The sequence below is a fragment of the Periplaneta americana genome, chromosome 4 (assembly GCF_040183065.1).
Source record: "Periplaneta americana isolate PAMFEO1 chromosome 4, P.americana_PAMFEO1_priV1, whole genome shotgun sequence".
Taxonomy (NCBI): Eukaryota; Metazoa; Arthropoda; class Insecta; order Blattodea; family Blattidae; genus Periplaneta; species Periplaneta americana.
This window is the reverse complement of record NC_091120.1, coordinates 165,026,914-165,049,892: the sequence shown is the minus strand read 5'-3', so window position 1 is coordinate 165,049,892 and position 22,979 is coordinate 165,026,914. Positions and strand designations below refer to the sequence as shown.

The following is a 22,979-nucleotide window of genomic DNA, read 5'->3' as shown; positions in this document are numbered from 1 at the left end:
AAGCACCTGCCTTAGTGACTTGATATTTTAGTGGACAATTGTATTTTGTTTTATAGGCACACCATAAGGCGAATGCTAGAGTGTAAGCTTTCCACGCTGGTAACCCAGTTTCGAATTCCAGCAGGTTCACGTAGAATTTGTGATGGACAAAGATGGTGCTTAGTGTAGGCTTATCATACGTCCCCGATTTCCAGAGACAGTCTCTGGTTTTGAGTTGCTGTCCCCTGGGAGCAAACGTCCCCATTTTTGTCCCTGGAAATAAATTTTGTCCCCAGAAGTTTTGATTTTGTTTTGGTAACATTTTACACGTTAAATATTTAAGTATTATGATGAAACTGCTGCAATTCATGCACATTTCTGAACAGTTCTCAGAACAAGACAGAAGAACCAGCGAGCACAGTATGAGATATTCTGCACTCTTTGAGAAGAACATAGCATCTTTGTCTTCATTAGCGTTGGGCGGAAGTGTTAGAACTGCCGCAGTGTCAATTTTTAAGTAGTTCAAAAAATGAATTTTATGACAAACCAACAGGTGGAAAGTGGTATGATGTTTTTCAACATTTGAAAAAATGTTCCATTCCATCTGAAAATCTTCTCAAAATAGTGTCATTAATCATGTGTCTTTCAGTCAGTAATTCATCAGTTGAAAGACTTTTCTCCACAATGAACTCAATCTGGACTAATGAAAATTCAAGAATGAAAATTGAAACAGTTAAAGCTCTGTTATCAAGTGAAAACAAACTTTCATTTCTCATGTGAAGAACTTAGTGTGAAACTGTATGAGAATGAACCGATCCTTAAAAAGATATATTCTTCAGACAAGTATTTGTAAAATGTGTGTTAGAGTTCAGTGTGTAGGCTACAATATTATGTGAAAGACTTCCATGCATGCATCAGTACTGAAATTGAATTCTTAGTGACTATAATTATGTATAGAAGTTACGTGTGTTTATGCATTTAATTAAAACAGTTAAGATACTCTACAAATTTAGTGTGCGAAGTACTATCACTGTATCTACTGTTACATGTATTTTATTCAAAATTTCAACGGAGAGTGACTAGATAAGCATTTGTGGTTTTTCTTGAAATTGCCGATGTCCCCTTCTGGATCATAAAAAAATCTGGTCAGCCTAGCTTAATGGTAGGTTTTCGCGAGGTACTCCCATTTCACCTATTGACACAATACCATTACTCCATTAATCATCATTTCAGCATTTGTAGTTTGCCTGCCATGGTGCACTGAGGGTAATGCCTATGGCACCAAAGAGAACTACAGTTTCGGCGCGTCTTTTATGGATTGTGATGCATGGGTGAATGACGTGAAGTCTAACTGCCATTGAATAGATGAAAGTATTTTGTTCTAATTGTTTAAAATTCTTTTTTAATAGACTTTGATCAATTTTTGCCTCATTTCGTGTACATTAATAAGGCATTATCTTTCATCTTTCAGGAAGCTGCGTACAGTATTAACAAATCGAGTTCTACGGTTCCTGCATGACAAATCGACGAAGTCTCCTGAAGAGTATGACAAATTTTACAAGGACTATGGCATGTTCCTGAAGGAGGGCATTGTGACCACCAATGAGCAGATGGAAAAGGTAAATTACATCTCAAAAAATTATTTAGTATCCAACAACTGTATCGAAATATACGGCTAGTGGTCACCAAACTACCAATTGCAATCTATTGATCAAATTAATTACGTGTAAATATTAAAAACATAAATTGCTTTACAGACTTACTATATTAAATTTGTTTTTTTTTTCCTAGAAGTAACGAATAAAATTAGTTTTAGATATAACTGAGTTGATCTCTGAGTAAAAGCCAAATCACTTACAGCAGTAATAATTCTCATTGGAGTAAGGTGCCATCTCAGCATAGTTCAAGTGAATTGTCATCTCTGCATATTTTGTTAGCTGATGACAGTGCTACCAGTACTGTCTTGCTGTTGCCTTGGCTGTCATTTTGCTTTTGTAGGTTATGGTATATTTGATGTTCATACAAAAGATGAATGCAAGTAAGAAAAACAAAGGAAAATTATTTATTTATTTTAACAATTACGACATACTATACATGTAAGAAAGAACTTTTGCAATTCCATCGCACAACAGTCTAACAAGAAATCGAACATTTTCTTCTACTAAATTAAGTTTAGTAAATTAATGACTTCCCATTTTGTATTTTTAGCACTTGCTCAAAGGGGCAATTTCATCATTGTGCGAATGATATGCGCAAACAGTACCTTTCTGAACACTCCTATTAACTTATATATGCTATAGAACAATTAACTAGGCCATGAGATTTACAAATTTCGAAGACTATACCTATTTTTTCGAAAGATAGGACATGACAGTTGAACGATCGTACTTGGAACTTCAGCACTACATTGCCAATTTGTACGACCATGCTATCAGCTGATGCGAGCTACCAGCTGAGGTTAAATGGCTGACTTGAGAATTGACGCGAAACTATAAAAGAATACAAAAATCGATACAGAATGAAACACGAAAATATTAATAGTTGACATTGTGTGCACAACAAATGGCACCACGAGAGCTTTGAGCATTCACCACCTGGGAACTGTAAATTTGGTAACTCAGCTGTTGTTACCATAGTAGCAAGCCTCCCATGCTATGTGTGATATTCAGTTGTTTTTCTGTCCGCAGTGGTAATGTCATGCCCATCTTTAGAAAAAACAGGTAGGCCTATACATCCAAAGGCAGCTCCAATTTCATCTGGTTTTTTTTCTGTAAGCACATGCTGTCTTCGTTTCGATCGATACCTGGAGACTTGTACTTTATCAGATTTTCTATCGAAATTTCGACTTCTGAAAGTGTGGGTTCGGGTGTAAATGGCTCAGCAGTTTGTATTTGAATTTCGTTCCGATCATTTCTGTTTGGCCTATGTACATTTAGTAAAAAAGATAAAGGTAAAGGTATCCCCGTAACATGCCATGAAGGCATTTGGGGGGCATGGAGGTAGAGCCCCATGCTTTCAATGACCTCGGCACTAGAATGAGGTGGTATGGTCGGCACCACGCTCTGACCGCCTTTTACCCCCAGGAAAGACCCGGTACTCAATTTTATAGGAGGCTGAGTGAACCTCGGGGCCGTTCTGAATGTACATTTAGTAGTAGTCCAAAATAGTTTTTCCATCTGTTCAGGATTGAATGAGAGTCTGCAAACAAGTCACCATTCTCATCCTTCATCGCGTTTACCTTTGCCTGATATCCGTTCTTAAATTCATTTATACCCTTATATAAATCTCGAATGTTTTTATTCTTACTGTTTGTTTCTACCTCATTCAGTTTTTCCTTCAAGTAACCTTAAAAGGACTTATTCATCCCCTACCCAAATGAGCATGGGGCCAATAGCCCCAGCTGTCCATCTGGAGTCGGCACCTGAATAGAAGAAGTTAGTTCTGACTCTCTAATAAGATAATCCATTCAGTTGAAAGATCGTTATCGGGAATTTTTAATTAAATTTCTTTTTTAAAGTCCACAGGTTTTGAACGTGAAACAACTATAACCTATCGCACTGTGCACTAGCCAGTGAGAGTATATTTGCTAATCTTCTCGTTTACTTAGAGAATTAGCACGATGAGATACATGAAAATCGCGCTATCAAGTCCTAGCAGATCCTCTTTCTTTGCAGTGTGAAAAACCTAATAGTCACGTATAATTTACTACATACCGGTACATATAATTTACATTATTCTATTATTCTACAAATGAAGTCTACATATTTTATAATAATATTCGCAGATATTTATCTCACTATGTATTGAAGTGAGGGATGATTCTTTCAGGAGGAAATAGCCAAGCTGCTGAGGTTTGAGTCATCTCTCAGTTCAGAGGGGGAGAAAGTGTCATTACCCCAGTACTGCAGTCGACTGAAGCCAGGACAACGAGATGTATTCTATCTTGCAGCACCCAGGTTTGTGTCATTACAAGATAGCTGATTTCCACAAAAAGGTGTAAGAAACAATCGATAATAAAACTCGCTGAAAACCAGCCTTCTCAAAGGTCTTCCTCTCAGTCTGTAAGCTTTAAATATGTATTCTGTTATTCTGGGTATTCTGCTTTCATTTCTTTTAAAATTTGATATTTCTCTTTCCCAAAAGTATATATTTTGCTGATTTCTAGAAAAATGTAATTTCAACTGCTTTCAGTCTTTTCTTGTGTCATAAAAAACTTAACTATTGTACAGCATATTATAGATTTATTAATTTGTCCTACAGAATGATATCTGTAATATTGACAATTAATATTTGAGGAGAAAAATTCGCTCCGGCGCCAGGGATCGAACCCGGGTCCTTGGTTCTACGTACCAAGCGCTTTGACCATATTGGACATATACGTCAACATATATGCCCAACTTGGTCAGGCCACAAAGGGAAACATTGAAGGAGGAGAGTTCGATCTGGTGCTGTGGATTGAATTTGGCGTAGCTCAATAGTCAGAGCGCTTGGTACTCTCGGTGACTCAGAAGAAGACGAGAGCGGACTGAGGAGGAAGGGTTGTGAACAGATAACGTACGACAACACGTGCAATATTTGTACTGCAGTAAGCGGAAACATTAGGTCTCCTTCTGTTCCACTTAGCTTTAATTTCCATACGCATTGTTACTCATGTTTCCTGCACGAGTAATAACCTGGCTACTGGGATGCTTATCTGAGCGATGTTTATAATAATCAACAGCGATAGTCAAGGAGGTCACATTCTTTCTGCTCGTCTTCTCCTGAGTAACGGACAGTACGTAGAACCAAGGACCCGGGTTTGATCCCCGGCGCCAGAGCGAATTTTTCTCCTCAAATATTATTATATAGCAGACTGGGAAGGAGTAGTATATTGTATATATTTCTTTTGGAGGGTTCTTGCACTAAATTACGTTATTCAGCATTCTTAAGATCTGTATGAATTATATTATTTTTATTAATACCTTTTTTTAAATTTTGAATCTAACTAATCAAACCGGATTTCGAGTGACTCTATTGATTCATAGAAGTTTTTACTTACATTTGTGGCATATTCTTTTACCCTTGTAATTTCTAAGTCTTCATGCATTTAAATTATTCGAATATATCATAGGGTGACCAGATTCACATCGATAAAAAAGAGGACACAAAGCTTAAAAAACGAGGACATTGTTCGAAAAAAGAGGACAGAAAATATGCACTTAGATTTAGGCTTAGGCCTGTATTATACTATAAATTACGTCAATATCTATGTTATTACTGTACAAAATATTTACAGTACACATTTAGGCTTATATCATATCCTTGATCTCCAGGAAACAAGGTGCAGGTGCAGGTGTTACGTGCTGTCTCTTCTCACTTCATAGATCTCTTGGATATGGAACAACAAGTTTTGATGGAGAAATCATTGCAATAAGTGAAAGTCTCAGAAATCTTCTATGCCACATCAGTAAATTTACAAAATGCACTTATATTGTCGGACTCCAAAGCAGCTATTCTATCAATAGTCTCTAAACACACACCCTCATCTCAAACAGCAGAAATAACTAAAATGCTCTCTCAATTATTAATACTCAATAAAAGAATTGTATTCCAATGGATACCATCCCATTGTGGAATCCTGGGAAACGAGAATGCGAATGCTTTAGCAAAGAAGGGCAGCACTGCTACTTACAGACCTGTTACTAAATCTACGTATTACTCTGTGAAAAGATTTATTAAATCTACATACTTAGTCGACCTGGTTGGCGAGTTGGTATAGCGCTGGCCTTCTATGCCCAAGGTTGCGGGTTCGATCCCGGGCCAGGTCGATGGCATTTAAGTGTGCTTAAATGCGACAGGCTCATGTCAGTAGATTTACTGGCATGTAAAAGAACTCCTGCGGGACAAAATTCCGGCACATCCGGCGATGCTGATATAACCTCTGCAGTTGCGAGCATCGTTAAATAAAACATAATATAACATTCTACATACTTAGACTTCAACAAACAAAATTTGATAACGCAATCTCAAGGGAAAAAATGGAAGTCTCTGCATCATAATCCACAGTTAATTCCCGATTTACCACGCAAATCATCTGTAGCTGCATTTAGATTGGCAACAGGCCATTACTGTTTGGCCAAGTACCTGCACAGAATTGGAATATATCAGTCCTCTAACTGTCGATTGTGCAATTCAAATCAAGAAATGGATTTGGAACATCTCAAAATCTGTGCTTCAGTGGCCGACTATGACAATATCTTTGAAAAATTTTGGAGTGCAAGAGGTCAAATGACTTTATTGTCAAACGCCTGGCATTAGAAAACAACAACAACAGCATATCATATTAAAAGTTTGTTAATATCTATTTTATTACAAAATAATTATGAAAAAAAAAATGATTTTACACTTAGCTAAATATGAAAGTCATGGGAACTATAATAAAATTATTAAAGAGAACAGAAAATATCTATTTAGATTTACTTTCGCACCTCGATTTACTAGCTACCTCTGTGCGACCATGACAAGGAGGAGCAAAGGGAGTTATGATCGTTGGCAAAGAGTATATTCCGTCGATGCTGCTGCCAACTACAGGCAAATTACTTGAAAAGGCATCAGAGCAAATAATTTCAAAATATCAGGCATACAAGTTACGAAAAGGAGGACATTTCTTGATTTTTCTTTTAAATTCGCCCGGACCCCAGTCAAAGGCCTGAAAAGGAGGACATGTCCAGACAAAAGAGGACGTCTGGTCACCCTAGTATATCGGTTGTTGTTACCAATGATCATCCGAGATTTTTCTACATTAAGTCGTTTCGTGATATTCAAATTGAATCTTCGTTATTTTGATATTTTGAAATGTTTTCTTTGCAGTCGGGCTCTGGCTGAATCTTCTCCGTATTTCGAGGCACTCAAGAAGAAGGAAGTAGAAGTGCTGTTCTGTTATGAACCTTATGACGAGCTGGTGCTTATGCAGCTCCGACAGTTTGATAGTCGTAACCTCACCTCTGTGGAGAAGGAGATGAGGCAAGACAAGGAGCCTGATGATCTCACAGATCTGGGTAAGTGTGACAGATAGGCGAGACCAGAGGGGTCGCCAGTCTACATGCATCTTGGTGGCTTAGTTGACGAAGCAGTATATTTGTGCTGTACAAAGCCAACGTTCCTAAGCATTTTTCTCGGGTTTCTCCTGTTTCTCCCCATCATTCCACCATCCCTCTAGATTTTAGTATATACCATCGTCATTTCACCCAAAACGGGCGCAGCATAATGTAGTATTTCGACTAGCGTACATATGGCATCAGTGTAAGGAGACGTTGTGTGCTTTCGGTGGTGAGGTGAAAGAATACTTCAGTGTGTTCCCACAGGAACCTGCAGGTTAACCAGTAAACTTACGTAAGAGAAAGAAAATTTTTAGAGGTGTTTTTAAATGCAATTGTTTATTTACATTTGAGAAGCAAATATTGAAAAGAGGCTATGTCCTTCAAGTAGAATTTTAGGATATGAACACAAAATGCATTTTATTGTCTTCCCAATGTTGCAATTGTGTACTGACTACTAAATTATGAGTATCAGTCTGTTCAGAAAGTAGTAAAATTAAGTATTCAAATCAAATGAAATTGTCATAGTAGAAATTTAATATAAAAGTTTGGACAGAGTTGCTCTTGATTGAACAGATTGGACGTAGTTAGTATTGTTTGTCACAATGCTTGATTGGAGATGCACGCCAAAAGTTTATTGCAGTCATTTTATGATGTAGCTTTGAAAACAACTTGATCTAAGTCAAAGAAGACTTACAAAAAGGAAGAAACAAAATTTCATCTCAAGAAAACATCCAAATAAATGTGCCTTCATAGGCTTTTTTTTAAACATGAAAGCCACTATCGTCTTCTAAACAGTCACATATTGGATAACAGTCACAGTCACATCTGGGCCATTAGAAAAAGGTACATTGATCAAGAGATTTGTTTTATACCACTGTAGATTTGCCACGTTGTGTCAATTCTCACCAATGAGTTTGTCTAGAATTTTCCTCACATGTTCTGTCTTCTCAATTTTATGTTCAATAGCTGCACCATACTGTACTTCCTTATTTTATTAGCTTTTCTTTCATTCAAATGCTCACCTTTCTTTCTGGTCCCTTGATTAGCGTCTCCTACACTCATTGTGCTATCAGATTTCACGACAAATTGAAGACCTCCCCAGAATAAGGATGCAACCAACAAAACTGTAATTCATGTTTCAGAAGAAAATAAAATAATTTCAGAAGAATATTTCATTAGGCCTATATTTACTGGCAGAACCATTTCATTAAATAAAAATACAAGTTTATTCAACTATTGAATACAGTCATTTATTGTTATAAATGAATACCGGTACTTCAAAATTACTTTTCCCACCAGAGTCTCACATTTTAATGATTTGATAGTACATCCTTTTCCTGAGGAGGTCCTGTTTTATTACAAATTACTTGAATCTTGCCAACATACCATCTCACCATAACACACAAGTCAGCTCTGGAGCTCATGCAATGCATTCTGAAACGTTGGTTTCCATGGTGACCCAGCTGTGATTCACTGGAAGTGACACAGTCATGTTTAATTGTATCCAGTTTGTGGACACAGTTGTTTTTTTAAAAATATCTGAATTTTTACATTGTGTTATACAGGGGACAGACTTTTTTTTATCAGCATGAGTGTACTGGAATGAGCACATGATCCTTATAATGGGAAAACAAAGTTATATTCCAATTTTTTGTTCTGTGGACAAAGTCTCTTTTGAAAGTTCCTCCTCACTTCTTGCCCTCAATCTCTTTTTAAGTATCAGTTGACACCAGGCAATAGCCTTTCACAGTGTTGTTATTCTTCCATACAATTTAAAATTTCTCTAAAGAACGAAAATTTAAATTTGATCGGATCGAAACTGAAATTTGGTTCAAACATTCATTATCAAAATTCACTTGTGTGTTAAATTGACTGAGGATATCGTGAATTTAGTCAATAGTTTTCCTAAAATACGCTAATAGACATTTAATTTCAAACATTTTTTCTCGATGTACTGATATTTAACTTTTCTGTTTGAAATGTGTCAAAGATTAAGATTTGGAAAAATTACTTGACTTACCTTCCATTCTGTATATTATGATGATACAATTTTAACTACTACATTCTTCAAGAAACTGTACAGAGAGGGCGAAAAGTTTCAGTACACCTGTTTATTTTTCCTGTAAAACAAATCTGTGCATGAAATATGTGTCAGTAACACTTGTATAACATCTGGATCCTGTTGCAACTCACTGCTCCATGTCATTATCAGGTAATTCATTCACAGAAGTCGGTCTAAATGCTTTTATTCCCAAATCTTTGTTCATGTGGCCATGCATTGTTGTTGTTTTCTAATGCCAGGCGTTTGACAATAAAGTCATTTGACCTTTTGCACTCCAGTATTTTTCAAAGATATTGTCATGGTCAGCCACTGAAGCACAGATTTTGAGGTGTTCCGAATCCATTTCTTGGTTTGAGTTGCACAATGGGCAGTTAGGGGATTGATATATTCCAATTCTATGCAGGTGCTTGGCCAAACAGTAATGGCCTGTTGCCAATCTAAATGCAGTTACAGACGATTTGCGTGGTAAATCGGGAATTAACTGTGGATTATGATGCAGAGAGTTCCATTTTTTTCCTCGAAATTGTGGCCATGCATTGTTGAACATGGTACATGAAGTTTAGCTGCTCTTTTGCGAATTGATTTAGTTGGAGACTGCTCAATTGACTGAGCGATGGCGTCACACGTTTCCTGTCGCATTCTTATGTCCACTATGTGGCCTGTCTTTGACGCTGCTTAAAGCAAATACACGGTTACTTTACGAGGTGGGTCCTTGCCAAAGTGATTTCTAAATGCATTCATTATCTGTGACATTGTTTGCCCTAAGTGTGGTTATTCACATACCCATACACACGCTACTAATCATTCCTCAATAGTGTAAAAGTGTCCACTCACATCAACCATAGCTTCACAATTGAACCGCTGTCGGTGATCTTCAAAGCAGGGATACCAGTATCACAACTGCAACAACACAAGAGCAAAATATAACAAAGGAGTAAGGGGACTTCTCGGACAGTCTGAACAAACATCTGTGACCCATGTTTGTGTACACATTGTATGTACAATTGTATGTTTTAAGAGAATGGCCATTGGTTGAGTTCTAAGCTGCATTAGATATAAGAAGTATTTAGTTTCTTCCTCTCAGTTCCATTTCTTTTTGTTACTATATCTAAGGGCCCTCCCTGATGGGTTGGTGTAGCAGCGGTGCAACATTTGTTTGAACGATGTTGTACCACACTGGACTCACTCACAGTACGGCATGTCTGTGTCATACATGTGTTTTTCTCTGCATCACTCCACTACACATTTTCTAAATTCTCAGTAGTTATTGAACCTTCTAAAGAACATGTCGTCTAGTGATGAAGATATTGGGTTCTATGTGTATTTAAGATTACGAAGGAAAAACAAATGATACTGGGTACATCCGTACATTGAAAGGAATATATATTGAAAAATTCCTGTTAATGTATAGAATGACAAAGAAGATATTTCAGGAGTTTGGCCAACTTCTCCCCACGCCTTTTCTGTTGGGTCTTTTCGTGAATATTCCGCCAATTTGAAATTGTAAAGACATGGATATTTCTCTTCCTCAAGAACTAACTGTATTTCCACTGGCATAATGGTAAGATGTCCTTTATTACAAATAGAAATATTCACAACTTCACTCGGTAATGCTGCTTGCCGAGTGAGAAATGTGCAGCAAGGCTGCATGCCGAAAACATGTTGTATCAGTACTGCACCGCACTGACCCGTGTGAGGCTGCCAATTCAAATATATGGCTGCGACATTGACTCACCATGCATCGAATTGATGTCGTACTGATGCTCTACCAACCCATCAGGGAGCGTCCTTAATCTTACTTAAATATTTTGTTTGTTCATTTTTTCAAAACGTCAGTTATTTTTTAACATTTGAGTATTCACTGGACCATTTTATGTACAGCTTAGGTAGGCTACATAAGACGTATGTGGTTGTCTGTGACAGGGACTGATAGCCTGAGGCGTAGTGAAGTGGATGCCTTGATCCCCTGGGTGAAGAAAACTCTGTCAGGCAAGGTGCAGAATGTGCGGATCACCAAGAGACTAGACTCACATCCCTGTGTAGTCACAGTGGAGGAGATGGCAGCTGCTAGGCACTTCATCCGCACCCAGTCACATCTCATGAACGAGGAGAGTCGATTTGCACTCCTGCAACCTCAGCTGGAGCTGAATCCTAGGTGAGAAACTTCCTGAGAAAAAAGTTTCATCCTTGACTGTATTGGTAATCAGACATACGTGAATAGACAACACATCACATCATCTGGCATCAAATTCACATGTCAGCTGAGATCATATTTCTTGATGCCATTTAATAACACACATTACACCTATTGTCACATCTAACATCACACCACATCATCAGACATTACATCACGTCATCTGGTATCATGTAAGGTTTGTTCCAGCACAGTTTAGAATCAATTCTGAACTGCCTGCTCATGCGCATTAGCTCAATGTGTGTTCCAACAAGACTAGAATTGATTCCGAACTGATATACTGAACTCCCAGTTACCTGTTCCAATGCATGCACAGTTGGCTTAATCAGGTTAAAATGCTTCGAGACTGGGCAAGTTAATACACCGTGTCCCACTTAGAGGGATCGAGAAATAAATACTCACCACTTAAAACCAGTTAAAGATATCGTTGAGATTTACATCTGACAAAATAGAGAAACTGTCCAAGTTTACGCAACAAAGTCTGAAAACAGCTGCATGCGTAACTTTCGTTTGTTTGTCACTAAAACAAGCCTTGCGCCATTTTGTAGGAGAACACGCCATGATCAACTTGTGGACACCACAACAGAAAGTTCAGTGTGTGCTATGGCTAGCAGAAGAAAAATCTGTTACGCAAGTAGAACACTATGTTTGTCGTACATGGATAGGTGGATCACAAGACGACCAGTTGCCTGGCCAATCAGGTCACCCGATCTAACCCCCCTTGGATTTTTTTTCTGAGGCTTTGTGAAGGATGCTGTGTACCAAAGAGGCAGAGCTAACACTTTGGAGGAACTGAGACAACGCATCACAAATGCAGCTGCGTTAATGACTCCACAAATGTTACAGAACACTTGGCGGGAGGATGAATACTGTCGTTTAGATGTCTGCAGAGCAACTCAAGGCACACACATCGAGTTGCATTCAGCATTCTCCGAAACTCGGAGAGTTTTTACATCAAGTTATGTAAAAAGTTATGTTAATAAACCATTGTTTACACTTGAAATTATCACTTATTTCTCGATCCCTCTAAGTGGGACATGGTGTATTAAAAAAAATAGTCGATCATGAGTGATTAGGTAGGTGATAGTGATATATTTTATGACGAATTAAGTTCGGAAGATGAATATAATTTTAATATGAGAAGACCATGAAAGAACAATTCAAGAAACGTTCCAACAACGTAAAGTCCTGAACTAGTTCTGAGAACATACTGAACTAGCACATGTGTCGAAAGAAGTTCAGTATTAGTTTGGAATGCATTCTGAATTGCTTGCTGGAACAAACCTATTATTACATTGTCTAACATGATATCTCATAATTTTTAGTCTGTTATTTAACGATGTTTTATCACATCTGGAAACAGGTTTCGCTTAGTATGGCACCGTTCGAAAAGTGACATGGGCAAGTAACAGCTCACTTAGCGGTGATTCAGTGCTTTAGCTTTCAGCAATAAAATTTCACGACATTTATAATATTACAATATATTACAGGTGTAATTTATTGGCTTAATATTGACTACTGGACGACACTTTTTGTATGATTTCTTCGTAATATACATTAAATATCATAAATGAAGATTTGCTGTTTTAATGTTTACTGTATTCCCACGAACTAAACTGAATTGCACTGAATGGAAGACCGCTCTCCGTAACTGAAAGACTCAGATATGCACTTCGTAGGCCCAGTTTCTCTCAGTTTATGACATTACATTACCATGAAAACCAAGTGTTGGATGAGAATGGGAACCGAAATACATAGGTTGGCTAAAAAGTAATGGCAACACTGCTGTCACGTGACGATGGTGCGTTCGAGAGCTGCCAGCTGTGTGGACATGAACAAGGACTGTTAGATGAGTTAGTGCAGCCAGCGGCGACAGTACTCCATCAATCTACTGCAGTGTGTAGAACGTTCACTTTTATAGGGATAGTGCGAGCGCCCTAAGACCATCCTTACAAAACTAGAGCAACATTCCTGGATCAAAATTGAAATGGCACGAGGTCATAGTGCACAAGAATGTTTTCAGGGACTGCGTGAAGCATGTGGCGATGCGGCGATGCAGCGTTGCCATGTTGCACAGTTGCACGATGGGTTAAAGCATTCCGGGAAGGCCTTTTGCACCGGTACCAAAGTGAAGGTGACGACTTTCTTGGATGAATCGTCGCTATGGACGAAACCGGGATTCGCTTGTATGAACCAAACTTGAAACGCCAATCAAATGAATGGAAGCATCCCGGTTCTCCTCGTCCAAAGAAAGTGAGCCCTACACAAAGTGCTGTGAAGGAGATGTTCATTGTGGCGTATGACATTGATGGGGTAATACTGCACCACGATGTACCTCCAATGCAGACGGAAAACGCGGACTACTGGAACATCCACCGTACTCACCCGATATGATCCATGCGATTACGATCTTTTCACCAAAGTGAAAGAACCACTGCGAGGGACCCGGTACAATACCAGAGATGAACTTATCCTTGCTTTAGGGCGGTCAATACGGAACATCAACAAAGATGGACGTGCTGATGGTGTACGACGCCTTCCAAACATTTGGCAAAAGGTAATAAATAAGGGGGAGACTATATAGAAGGTACGTAAATGTTGTACCCCTGTGAATAAAGCCATGTCAGAAATATCGAACTGTTGCCATTATTTTTTATCCAACCCAAGTAGCTTACTGTTCATATCAGCTGAAAAAAAGTAAAAAAATAATTGTTTTTCATTTTAGAAATATGATACTGATAATAATTAAAATTAATTATTATTAGAACAAGATAAAATTATATATATATATATATATATATATATATATATATATATATTACACATAAATAAGTGAAGTTACACTTCATCTACTTCACCTGAATAGTCACCTCTACAATGAAGGGAAAATTGTGAAGGACGAATTACTTACCACACAATATTTATTCAAATAAGTGATAATAGCCATCTGTTCCTAAAATAGGCATTTATAGGCACTACAAAACTTCGACAGGCGCTTTTAAATCATTTAATAAGGATAATGGAATAAGTTCTGTAACTTATGTACCATAGGAATAAAGTAAAATGAGTCTGATGGTTTGTTCTTTCTTCCAGGCATCCCGTAATCAAGAAACTCAGCACTCTGACCACTTCGAATCCGAAATTAGCAGAACTGGTTACACAGCAGGTAAGCTCAAAAAAGGAACACTTACATTTAAAGGTTTCTTGAGGGGGAGGAGGTACAGAAAGTGACATTTTTCATTATATTTTTTTTATAGGATACATTTTTTTTTCTTTCTTGTGTAGAAAGAATTTCTTACATATCTCTAAAATAGTGTCCGAGTTATGCTCTTCAACATTCATTGTCCTAAATTTACTCTTTGTCACTAATTTTCTGACATTTTAAAATGTACAAGTTTTTTTTTTTTTTTTCCCCGTGATAACTCTACATATACATTTTTTAGATATTTTAATGAAATTCTGTATGCCGTATGTTTTTCTTATAGTATAACAACATGAACTATAATCTTAGCTCTAACATTTGCTATTTATGTTTTTAAAAATATGGGCCATGGATATGTTAAAATAATAATGCATGCTATAAATGTTGAACAAGAAATATTTTTCCAAGAGATAAATAAATATTTAGTTTATGTTGTTATTAGTTGCAGTTATTACAAATATTTTAAAGTAATAATCATATAAAATTTATATAATTTGACAACTTCAAGTGAAAGCCCGTAAGACATGCCAACTTCTGGAATCTCTCTCTTTCTTTCTTTCTTTCTTTCTCCCTCGCTCCTCGTCATTCAGTCACCATTCACCACGTAAATATCTGAGAGGGTGTGTGTGTGGGCATCGCGACCAATAGAAGAACCACTCTCCAGTATTACCACAATAACGGATTCTTCATTTTTGCCTCGACTGTCAGCTAGGAAGGTTCCATTATGCTAGCATTGCAGGCAACTAGTCAACCTTTTAATGCTTTGTTAGCAGGTTTGACAAACTGTGAGTGGACATGCAAGTACATAGTGCATAGTGCTCTCTCACTTCCTCCCGTGCTTTCTCACTTGCTCCTCCCCAAGACAGCCAGCGCTCACGTAGTAACTCGGTCAGGGTTTCAGTTCGATTTGTCAGTCTATAAATTTGTAGAAAATATCAGAGAAATACATAATGATTGCAAAATTTCCTTCCAAAGTATGCGACATCTACAAGAATTAAATATCCCACCAGATATAAAAGTCAAGGAATCCCAACTAATCCTTTACAATTTATCAAATATGATGCAAATCTAGTCTTTCAGGTAAGGCTCCCTGTAAAGCAGATTTGAATAATTTCAAGGGAAAAATTGTTCTGGGACCGGGTATCGATCCCGGGACCTCTGGTTGAACGTACCAGCGCTCTTTCCAACTGAGCTACCCGGGAACTCCACCCGACACCGTCTCAACATTTCCCTTTATATCCACACAACTCGCGTGGGCTGACGAAGTGCCCCGGAACAATTTTTCCCTTGAAATTATTCAAATGTGCTTTACAGGGAGCCTTACCTGAAAGACTAGATTTGCATAATATATACGTCACTGTGTACGTTAACAGAAAACCGCAATTCCAAGTCACACAGAGTTTGTGTGCACTCGATATGGGTCTCTGGCGCTTCGTCAGCCCAAGCGCGTTGTGTGGATATAAAGGGAAAAGTTGAGACGGTGTCGGGTGGAGTTCCCGGGTAGCTCAGTTGGAAAGAGCGCTGGTATGTTCAACCAGAGGTCCCGGGATCGATACCCGGCCCCGGAACAATTTTTCCCTTGAAATTATTCATATCAAATATGATGTTCACATTGATGTAATAGAGAGTATAAACAGAAAAGATGAGTAAACAGAAAAACTGAAATAACTAGCATTGGAAACTAGAAAATAGATAGCCATCAGGAGATTGTCTAAGGAGTCAAACAATTTGTATACCTGGGAGTCATAATTGGTAATGAGTGCAACATATATGAAACTGTCAAAGATAGGATACAAGCAGGAATCAGGACATACTTTGCAAACAATAAAATGTTCAGAAACCAACAAATCACCAAAGCAACGAAAATAAAGATTTATAATACTGTACAATGGTTCGCCGTGTAGTAACATGCAGATCAGAGATATGGACACTAGCACAGAAAAGAATTCTCTGAGATCTTTTGAGAGAAAAATCTTATGGAGAATATATTGATCTGTCAGGGAACAAAACAAATGGAGAATACGAAACAATCAAGAGCTGCATAATCGTATCAGAGAACAAGACATAGATTTGTAAAGTCCCAAAGACTGAGGTGGCCATGACACCTATATATAATGCCGGAGAATAGAATCTCTAAAAGAATGCTACAAGGTAGAAAACATAATAGGAGGAGAGTGGGAAGCCAAGAGTTAAGATGGTTAGATGGAGTTACAAAGGACTTGGATACTATGAGAGTAAGAGAATGGAAAGAATTAGTGGCAGATAGAGAAAGATGGGAAGCTGTCGTCAGGGTTGGGACTTTACGCGTAAAAAAAGGTTATTTATATTACAGTAAAATACGTGTAAATAATGCGTAATTAACGTATAAATGTATAATACGTAAAAACCTCCAAGAACTTTTATCTTTACTCCTTCTTTGTTCAGTTTGTGATAAAAGTTTACCATTTGAATTGCCAACAAACCTAGTTTATAAGTCGAGGCTACCAATTAATGTTAAATAAATGGATACCTTAAAAAAATGTTGCAGTACTTACCGAATGAAGTATAGTAATGACAGTGGAAGCGAAGATTGAAAAAATAAGTTTATTAATTTCTAACATACAAAAAGTCTATTCGGCCATGCTTCCCAACTCTTCGATGATTAGTCATTAACCACATAAAATTTGAAAAATTATTACATTTAATGAGTTATTTTGTTCAAATCATAATAATTACCTTAAACTGTTATACTACAAAAAGGCCTTTATCACTATACTAAAAGCCAGGTTATGAACCGACTAAACAGGAAGTAGTTGGCAGGGCGAGAGGAAAGTGCGGGTTAGAGGGGTAGCCTTTGCAGCGATGACACGTTGAGTATGGCGGGGCGGAGGGGGGAAGGAGAACAGAGCTTTTCATTGGACCTCACATGAAAATGTCGTCTGCTAACGAAAATCTGGCAACGGAATCACGGAGACAGTGTAGCCAAACTTCCCAGTTCATTTGCAGTACCACGTGCATTACGAGTCGCATTTTGTACCAGCGTCAGCAGCTCGTGCTTTCTTAAAAACAGTAATTTTAATTACTAATATTGTTGATAGTGTTATCAAGAATTATATACAGTAGTTATTTTAAACATATCGGTGACAAACCATGAACATGCTTTGAATCTCGCGCCACTATGTGGCAATAGAGCTCAGAAAGAGAGCAACGGAACGTTGCTTCCGGTTTAGTCGGTTCATAACCTGGCTTTTAGTATAGAATCATTTATTTTTAAAACCCCACAAGTGACAAAAACAAAATTTTCATGAAATCAGTAAAAACTGTTTAGTTTAATTAATTTTATTTTAATTTGTCAAAATGTGTTTAACAAGTGATACTAGTTGCTAAATGTTAGGTTTATTCACTAATAGTTGCGTTTTATAATATATATATAGTCTCCCAAAAAAAAAATAAATTAGTTACGATGTTATTTTATTTTTATTTTAGTAGGTTGTTTTACGACGCTTTATCAACATCTTAGGTTATTTAGCGTCTGAATGAGATGAAGGTGATAATGCTGGTGAAAATGAGTCCGGGATCCAACACCGAAATTTACCCAGCATTTGCTCATATTGGGTTGAGGGAAAACACCGGAAAAAATCTCAACCAGGTAACTTGTCCCGACTGGGAATCGAACCCGGGCCACCTGGCTTCGCGGCCAGACGTGCTAACTGTTACTCCACAGGTGTGAGCGTTAGGATGTTATGGGGTTTTTCCAACAAAGAAACTGAAAGTAAGCAAAGCATTGCTATTTTTCTAAGTATTAGAGTGAATGATAGTAAGTATCAACAATGTTATAATCTATGTGAAAACTACAGTATAAAATCACAAAAAATTAATTTTTTTTCTGCTTCAACAGACATTTTCCTTATCAGGACTTAAAAAGAATGAAGTAATTGATGTTTAGATTATCAAAATCAGTTAGTTTATTACTCCGTGTATAAAACAGTTTTCTACATAACGTATTTTACATGTAAATTACAGTAAAATATGTACAGGTAATTTACTCGCCCAACCCTGGATGTCGTCCATGCGGCCAAAACCCACCCAGGATTGTAGAGTCAAGGAAGAAGATTCATGAATATGTTCTATTATAACATAGTATAATATTAAGAAATATGCTGTAACATAATAATAGTAGTAAAAGGTAAAGGTATCCCCGTAACATGCCATGAAGGCACTTGGGGGGCATGGAGGTAGAGCCCCATGCTTTCCATGACCTCAGCACTAGAATGAGGTGGTGTGGTCGGCACCACGCTCTGACCGCCTTTTACTCCCGGGAAAGACCCGGTACTCAATTTTATAGGAGGCTGAGTGAACCTCGGGGCCGTTCTGAAAGTTTGGTAACGAGAAAAAATCCTGTCACCACCTGGGATCGAACCCCGGACCTTTCAGTCCATAGCCAGCTGCTCTACCAACTGAGCTACCTGGCCGCCAATAATAGTAGTAGTAGTAATAATAATAATAATAATAGTAGTAGTAATAATAATAATAATAATAATAATAATAATAATAATAATAATAATACACAAAATTTAAAGTATCGATAATATAAATTGTAAAGTATTTTAATAATGATCCCCCTCCTTTGACAAAATTCTATGTACGTCACTGCTGGGAAGCAAGATAACTCATGGGTCAATTATGTATATCAATGCAACTGCCATTATCTCGGGGTTATAAGCATCAGGCAGCAGTAGAGGTTGCTCTGATCTCCCTAGTGGTTGCAACTGAACTTGGTCTTGAGCTGAATTGTCTTTTTTGACATTGGACACAATTCAATAAACACCAGATACAAAATTATTAATTTATCCATGACCATAACGAAAAACATGCCTTTACTAAATACTTCTGCGTTTGTAAAGTAGGCTTTTATTCAACATTACTTTATTCCACTAGTGAGATAAAGACTTTACCTCACAGTTCATTAGTATTTTCCTAGTACCCGGACGCACACGTATACTTTTCCATTGAACTATTCTATTACTCAAGAAGTTAATATATCAGTTACTAGTTGTCACTACCTCTACTTTTTTATTACCATTTCTTAAATATACATACACTAAATCTCCTTCTCTTTCCTCTATCTAACTACGTCGTAATTTGTGCATGGCATCCATAATATCTAATACATATTTTTTTTTTAAAAGTTGTAATAATTTACTGTGTCATCATCATTCGGACCATAGACCCCTATTATTTCTAACTTAACTTCAAACATAGACATCGTTATCCTTATTATCCTCTCATTTATTTCTTTCCAACTAACAACTTCTCGTTTCCATTTCTTCTTTATCAGGACAGATACACCTGATTTCGCTCTTGATGTTTTATCCACTCCGGTCCATATGTGGATATAGTCATCTATCACTTCTTGCCCTTGGATGGGTACTTGTTGAACGTCAGAAATGTAAGATACAAGCGACGGAGATGGAGGGAATAAGAAGAGCTGCTAGAGTATCCAGATTGGAAAGGAGAAGGAATGAGGATGTGAGACAAATGATGGAGATGGAAGAGTTGGTAATAGAAAGAATCGAGAAGCGAACCCTTCAATGGTATGGCCACGTAAAAAGGATGAAAGAAGAAAGATGGCCAAAGATTATTCTGGAATGGTCACCTCGGGGAAGGACGAAGCGTGCGAGACCAACAAAAACATGGAAAGCTGGTGTCATGTAAATGATGAAGGACCGACACGTGCAGGAGGAGGATTGGCGAGATCGAGAAGGATGGCGGAAGGGAATTCAGGGCAACCGCTGAAGAGTGGAGAAGCCCACAAAAGAAGAAGAAAGAAGTAATAATTTACCTTTTGGGAGGCGAGAAGACTTGAACCTGCGAAGTTGGGTTTAAAGGCTTGTATAACAACACGCGTTAGCCAGCTGAGCAACAGACATGATGATTAATTACGTTTTAAAATTCCTCTTAAGTTTACAGAAGTAAAATGTGAAATTTTTTTAATGACATTAGTCCCGTGAACACTTCTAAATAATCCCTGAAACTTCAAAAAGATGAAAATACATGTTTAAAATGAAAAAAAAAAGTACATTAAAATTATATAATTAATTATAATTTGTTTATCCAACGCCTTAGATACCATTCTTCACTAATCATGGCCTCCTACATCATGACCTACCTAGGACACGCATCAATTCTAAAATCCATGCCATGATAAATGTGATTATATGAGGACTTATTTTCAACATATTTTCTTTTATAAAACATAATTTTTCGTTATGGTCATGGATAAAATTACGTATGGTACTTGTGAGCGTGATCTTTATTGCGCTCGTGTAATTTAAGCACGAGGCATCAGCCTCGTGCTTAAATCTTTCCACTCGCACAATAAAGATGCACTTACCTCACAAGTACCATAAATAACTATTAATATTTATCTACTAATCATCGTAAGTACAATAATAATGAGATCATGAGAAATACACTAATAAACTTATGTTTCTCTGCATGCGACCATGAAACTTTTGATAGATATGTGTGCAGACAATTGAATTGAACATTTTTTTAATTAGAAAAATGCAATGGGATTTGTAATTTTTATTCATGTTTATATAGCTTAAAATTTCGCAAAAACTAAATTTTTACAAACTTTTTCTTTGGGTCAAAAATATTTTAAAGGTTACTAGAAAGGATTAAAGTGAAACTTTATGAACTTAAAATAGCTGTAGTTTTATTTTCGTCTCACTGTATTTACAGTACGATTTTTTAGTTGCTGTAATCAATGATCATACAATAAGATGCAGTGTTTTGCACGTTAAGTTACACATATATACTGGCCCGCAGCATAAGTAGGGTTGCTCAGCAACTCTGGAACCCACCTGATTATGACCTTGCATTAGCTTAAATAAATAAATAAATATTCAGGATCTGATTATATTTTATTCTGAAGCTGAACTTTTTATTTTGCAGCTCTTTTCCAATGCGATGTTATCGGCTGGTCTAGTCGAAGACCCCCGCACACTGCTTACCAGCATGAATGAACTGCTGACACTCGCTCTAGAAAAACACTGACGACATTATGCAGTCCCCCAGGTTGTCAAGTGCAGAAGGTAACACATCACTGCTACTTGCAGCTCCTAGTTTTGTACTGTCTGTACTTTTTTGGTTACTAATATTTCCGCAGGTTCTGGGATAGACAGTCATTTAGATACCTCAATCTTTACAAAGAAAACAAATGTATTTAGATAATTGTAGAAAGACAAGTTCTGTAAAAGATCTGTATGGTTGTAAGAAAAAAATTGTCATTGAGGCAGGGTGTAGAGTGATTGCTGATGGTTTGTATGGGGTCGGTGAAGATGTAACAGTCTTTCAGTTTTGTGTGTACATCCTTAAAAGTAGCTTGTATTTTTGTATTTCCAATACTGTAACTGATACCTGGGAATTATATGAAAATTCAATAATGTATGTATATATGAATAAATTTTTTTGTGTGTGAGAAACTTGTGATTAGTAAAACTATATAGAGTTTTTTTTATGTATTTAATTGCCTCTTGAAACTACAAAATTTATCATCATTAACATCAAGGATTGACAACAAAGGTTTACTCTTATATCACTCGTGGTACCATGGAAACTGAAGTGTAGGATGAACTTTGTGCCTCGCGATTTTCCACACTCTCGTCCGTCTTGCTCCATTCCAGTGGCGGACGGTGGGTTTGAAAGTTGAGGAGGCCAAGACGTGAATGATGAGAATATAAAATTATAAGGCCTATGACGTACCTCATTAGCAAGCGCATAATTTATAGATTTTAAGAAATTAAAATTAGGTTTTCCAATTTATGTTTTAGGATTTTAAATCCTATGTTTAGGAATTTATATGATTTTACGGAGAAAAAAATAAAAATAAACAACATACTGTTAATATTATTACAACGGCTTGGTAAAGATTGCCTCTTTTTGGGACACTATAAGTCATAACCTACGAATTAGGTCTTTTTTAGGTGATATTGAATTTAAGAATGTTACTCTTTGCTACACAAAACGAACAAGAAAAGCAATATTTCGAGAGTAACGAGATAGCAACAAAATTGATTCGAACGTAAGAATCCGAGGCTTGCTCATTACTATTACACAGCCTAATTTTACAGCAAATTAACTGGACGTTCCTCTTTCTTCGCAAACCGATCAAATAGGTCACAACATACTGAATAACTGCTACTAGAAAAGCTAGAGACAAATCTGCATTTGTTTCTAAACTCTCGATATATTTAAAATACTATATAAGTAAATACATCTCGTAACACAAAAGAATAAAATAACAAGAACGCCCCCAAGCAAGAGAAAATCTAACAACATAAATGAAAACTTTTACGCAGGGAGAAAAGCTAACAACACGTGACTCAATTTTCTAAAACCAAGAAGAGAGTAAGAAAGAAAACTTCCCAATACAGCCAAAACTGGCCGTGACTATAAGCAGTACAGTTGTCAGTGGTG

At 37.1% G+C, this 22,979-nt stretch overlaps 1 protein-coding gene across 1 annotated transcript in view; it reads left to right on the top strand.

Annotated features, from left to right (window-relative positions):
- Trap1 (TNF receptor associated protein 1) overlaps positions 1-21,985 on the top strand; it is a 428,549-nt gene extending 406,564 nt beyond the window's left edge. The window contains exons 12-17 of the mRNA XM_069824270.1: positions 1,451-1,598; positions 3,808-3,935; positions 6,829-7,016; positions 11,044-11,275; positions 14,408-14,480; positions 21,456-21,985. Coding sequence (XP_069680371.1) covers positions 1,451-1,598; positions 3,808-3,935; positions 6,829-7,016; positions 11,044-11,275; positions 14,408-14,480; positions 21,456-21,557 — 871 coding nt within the window. The 3' untranslated portion in view covers positions 21,558-21,985. The remainder of the gene's footprint in view (positions 1-1,450; positions 1,599-3,807; positions 3,936-6,828; positions 7,017-11,043; positions 11,276-14,407; positions 14,481-21,455) is intronic.
- The last annotated feature ends 994 nt before the right edge of the window (positions 21,986-22,979 follow it).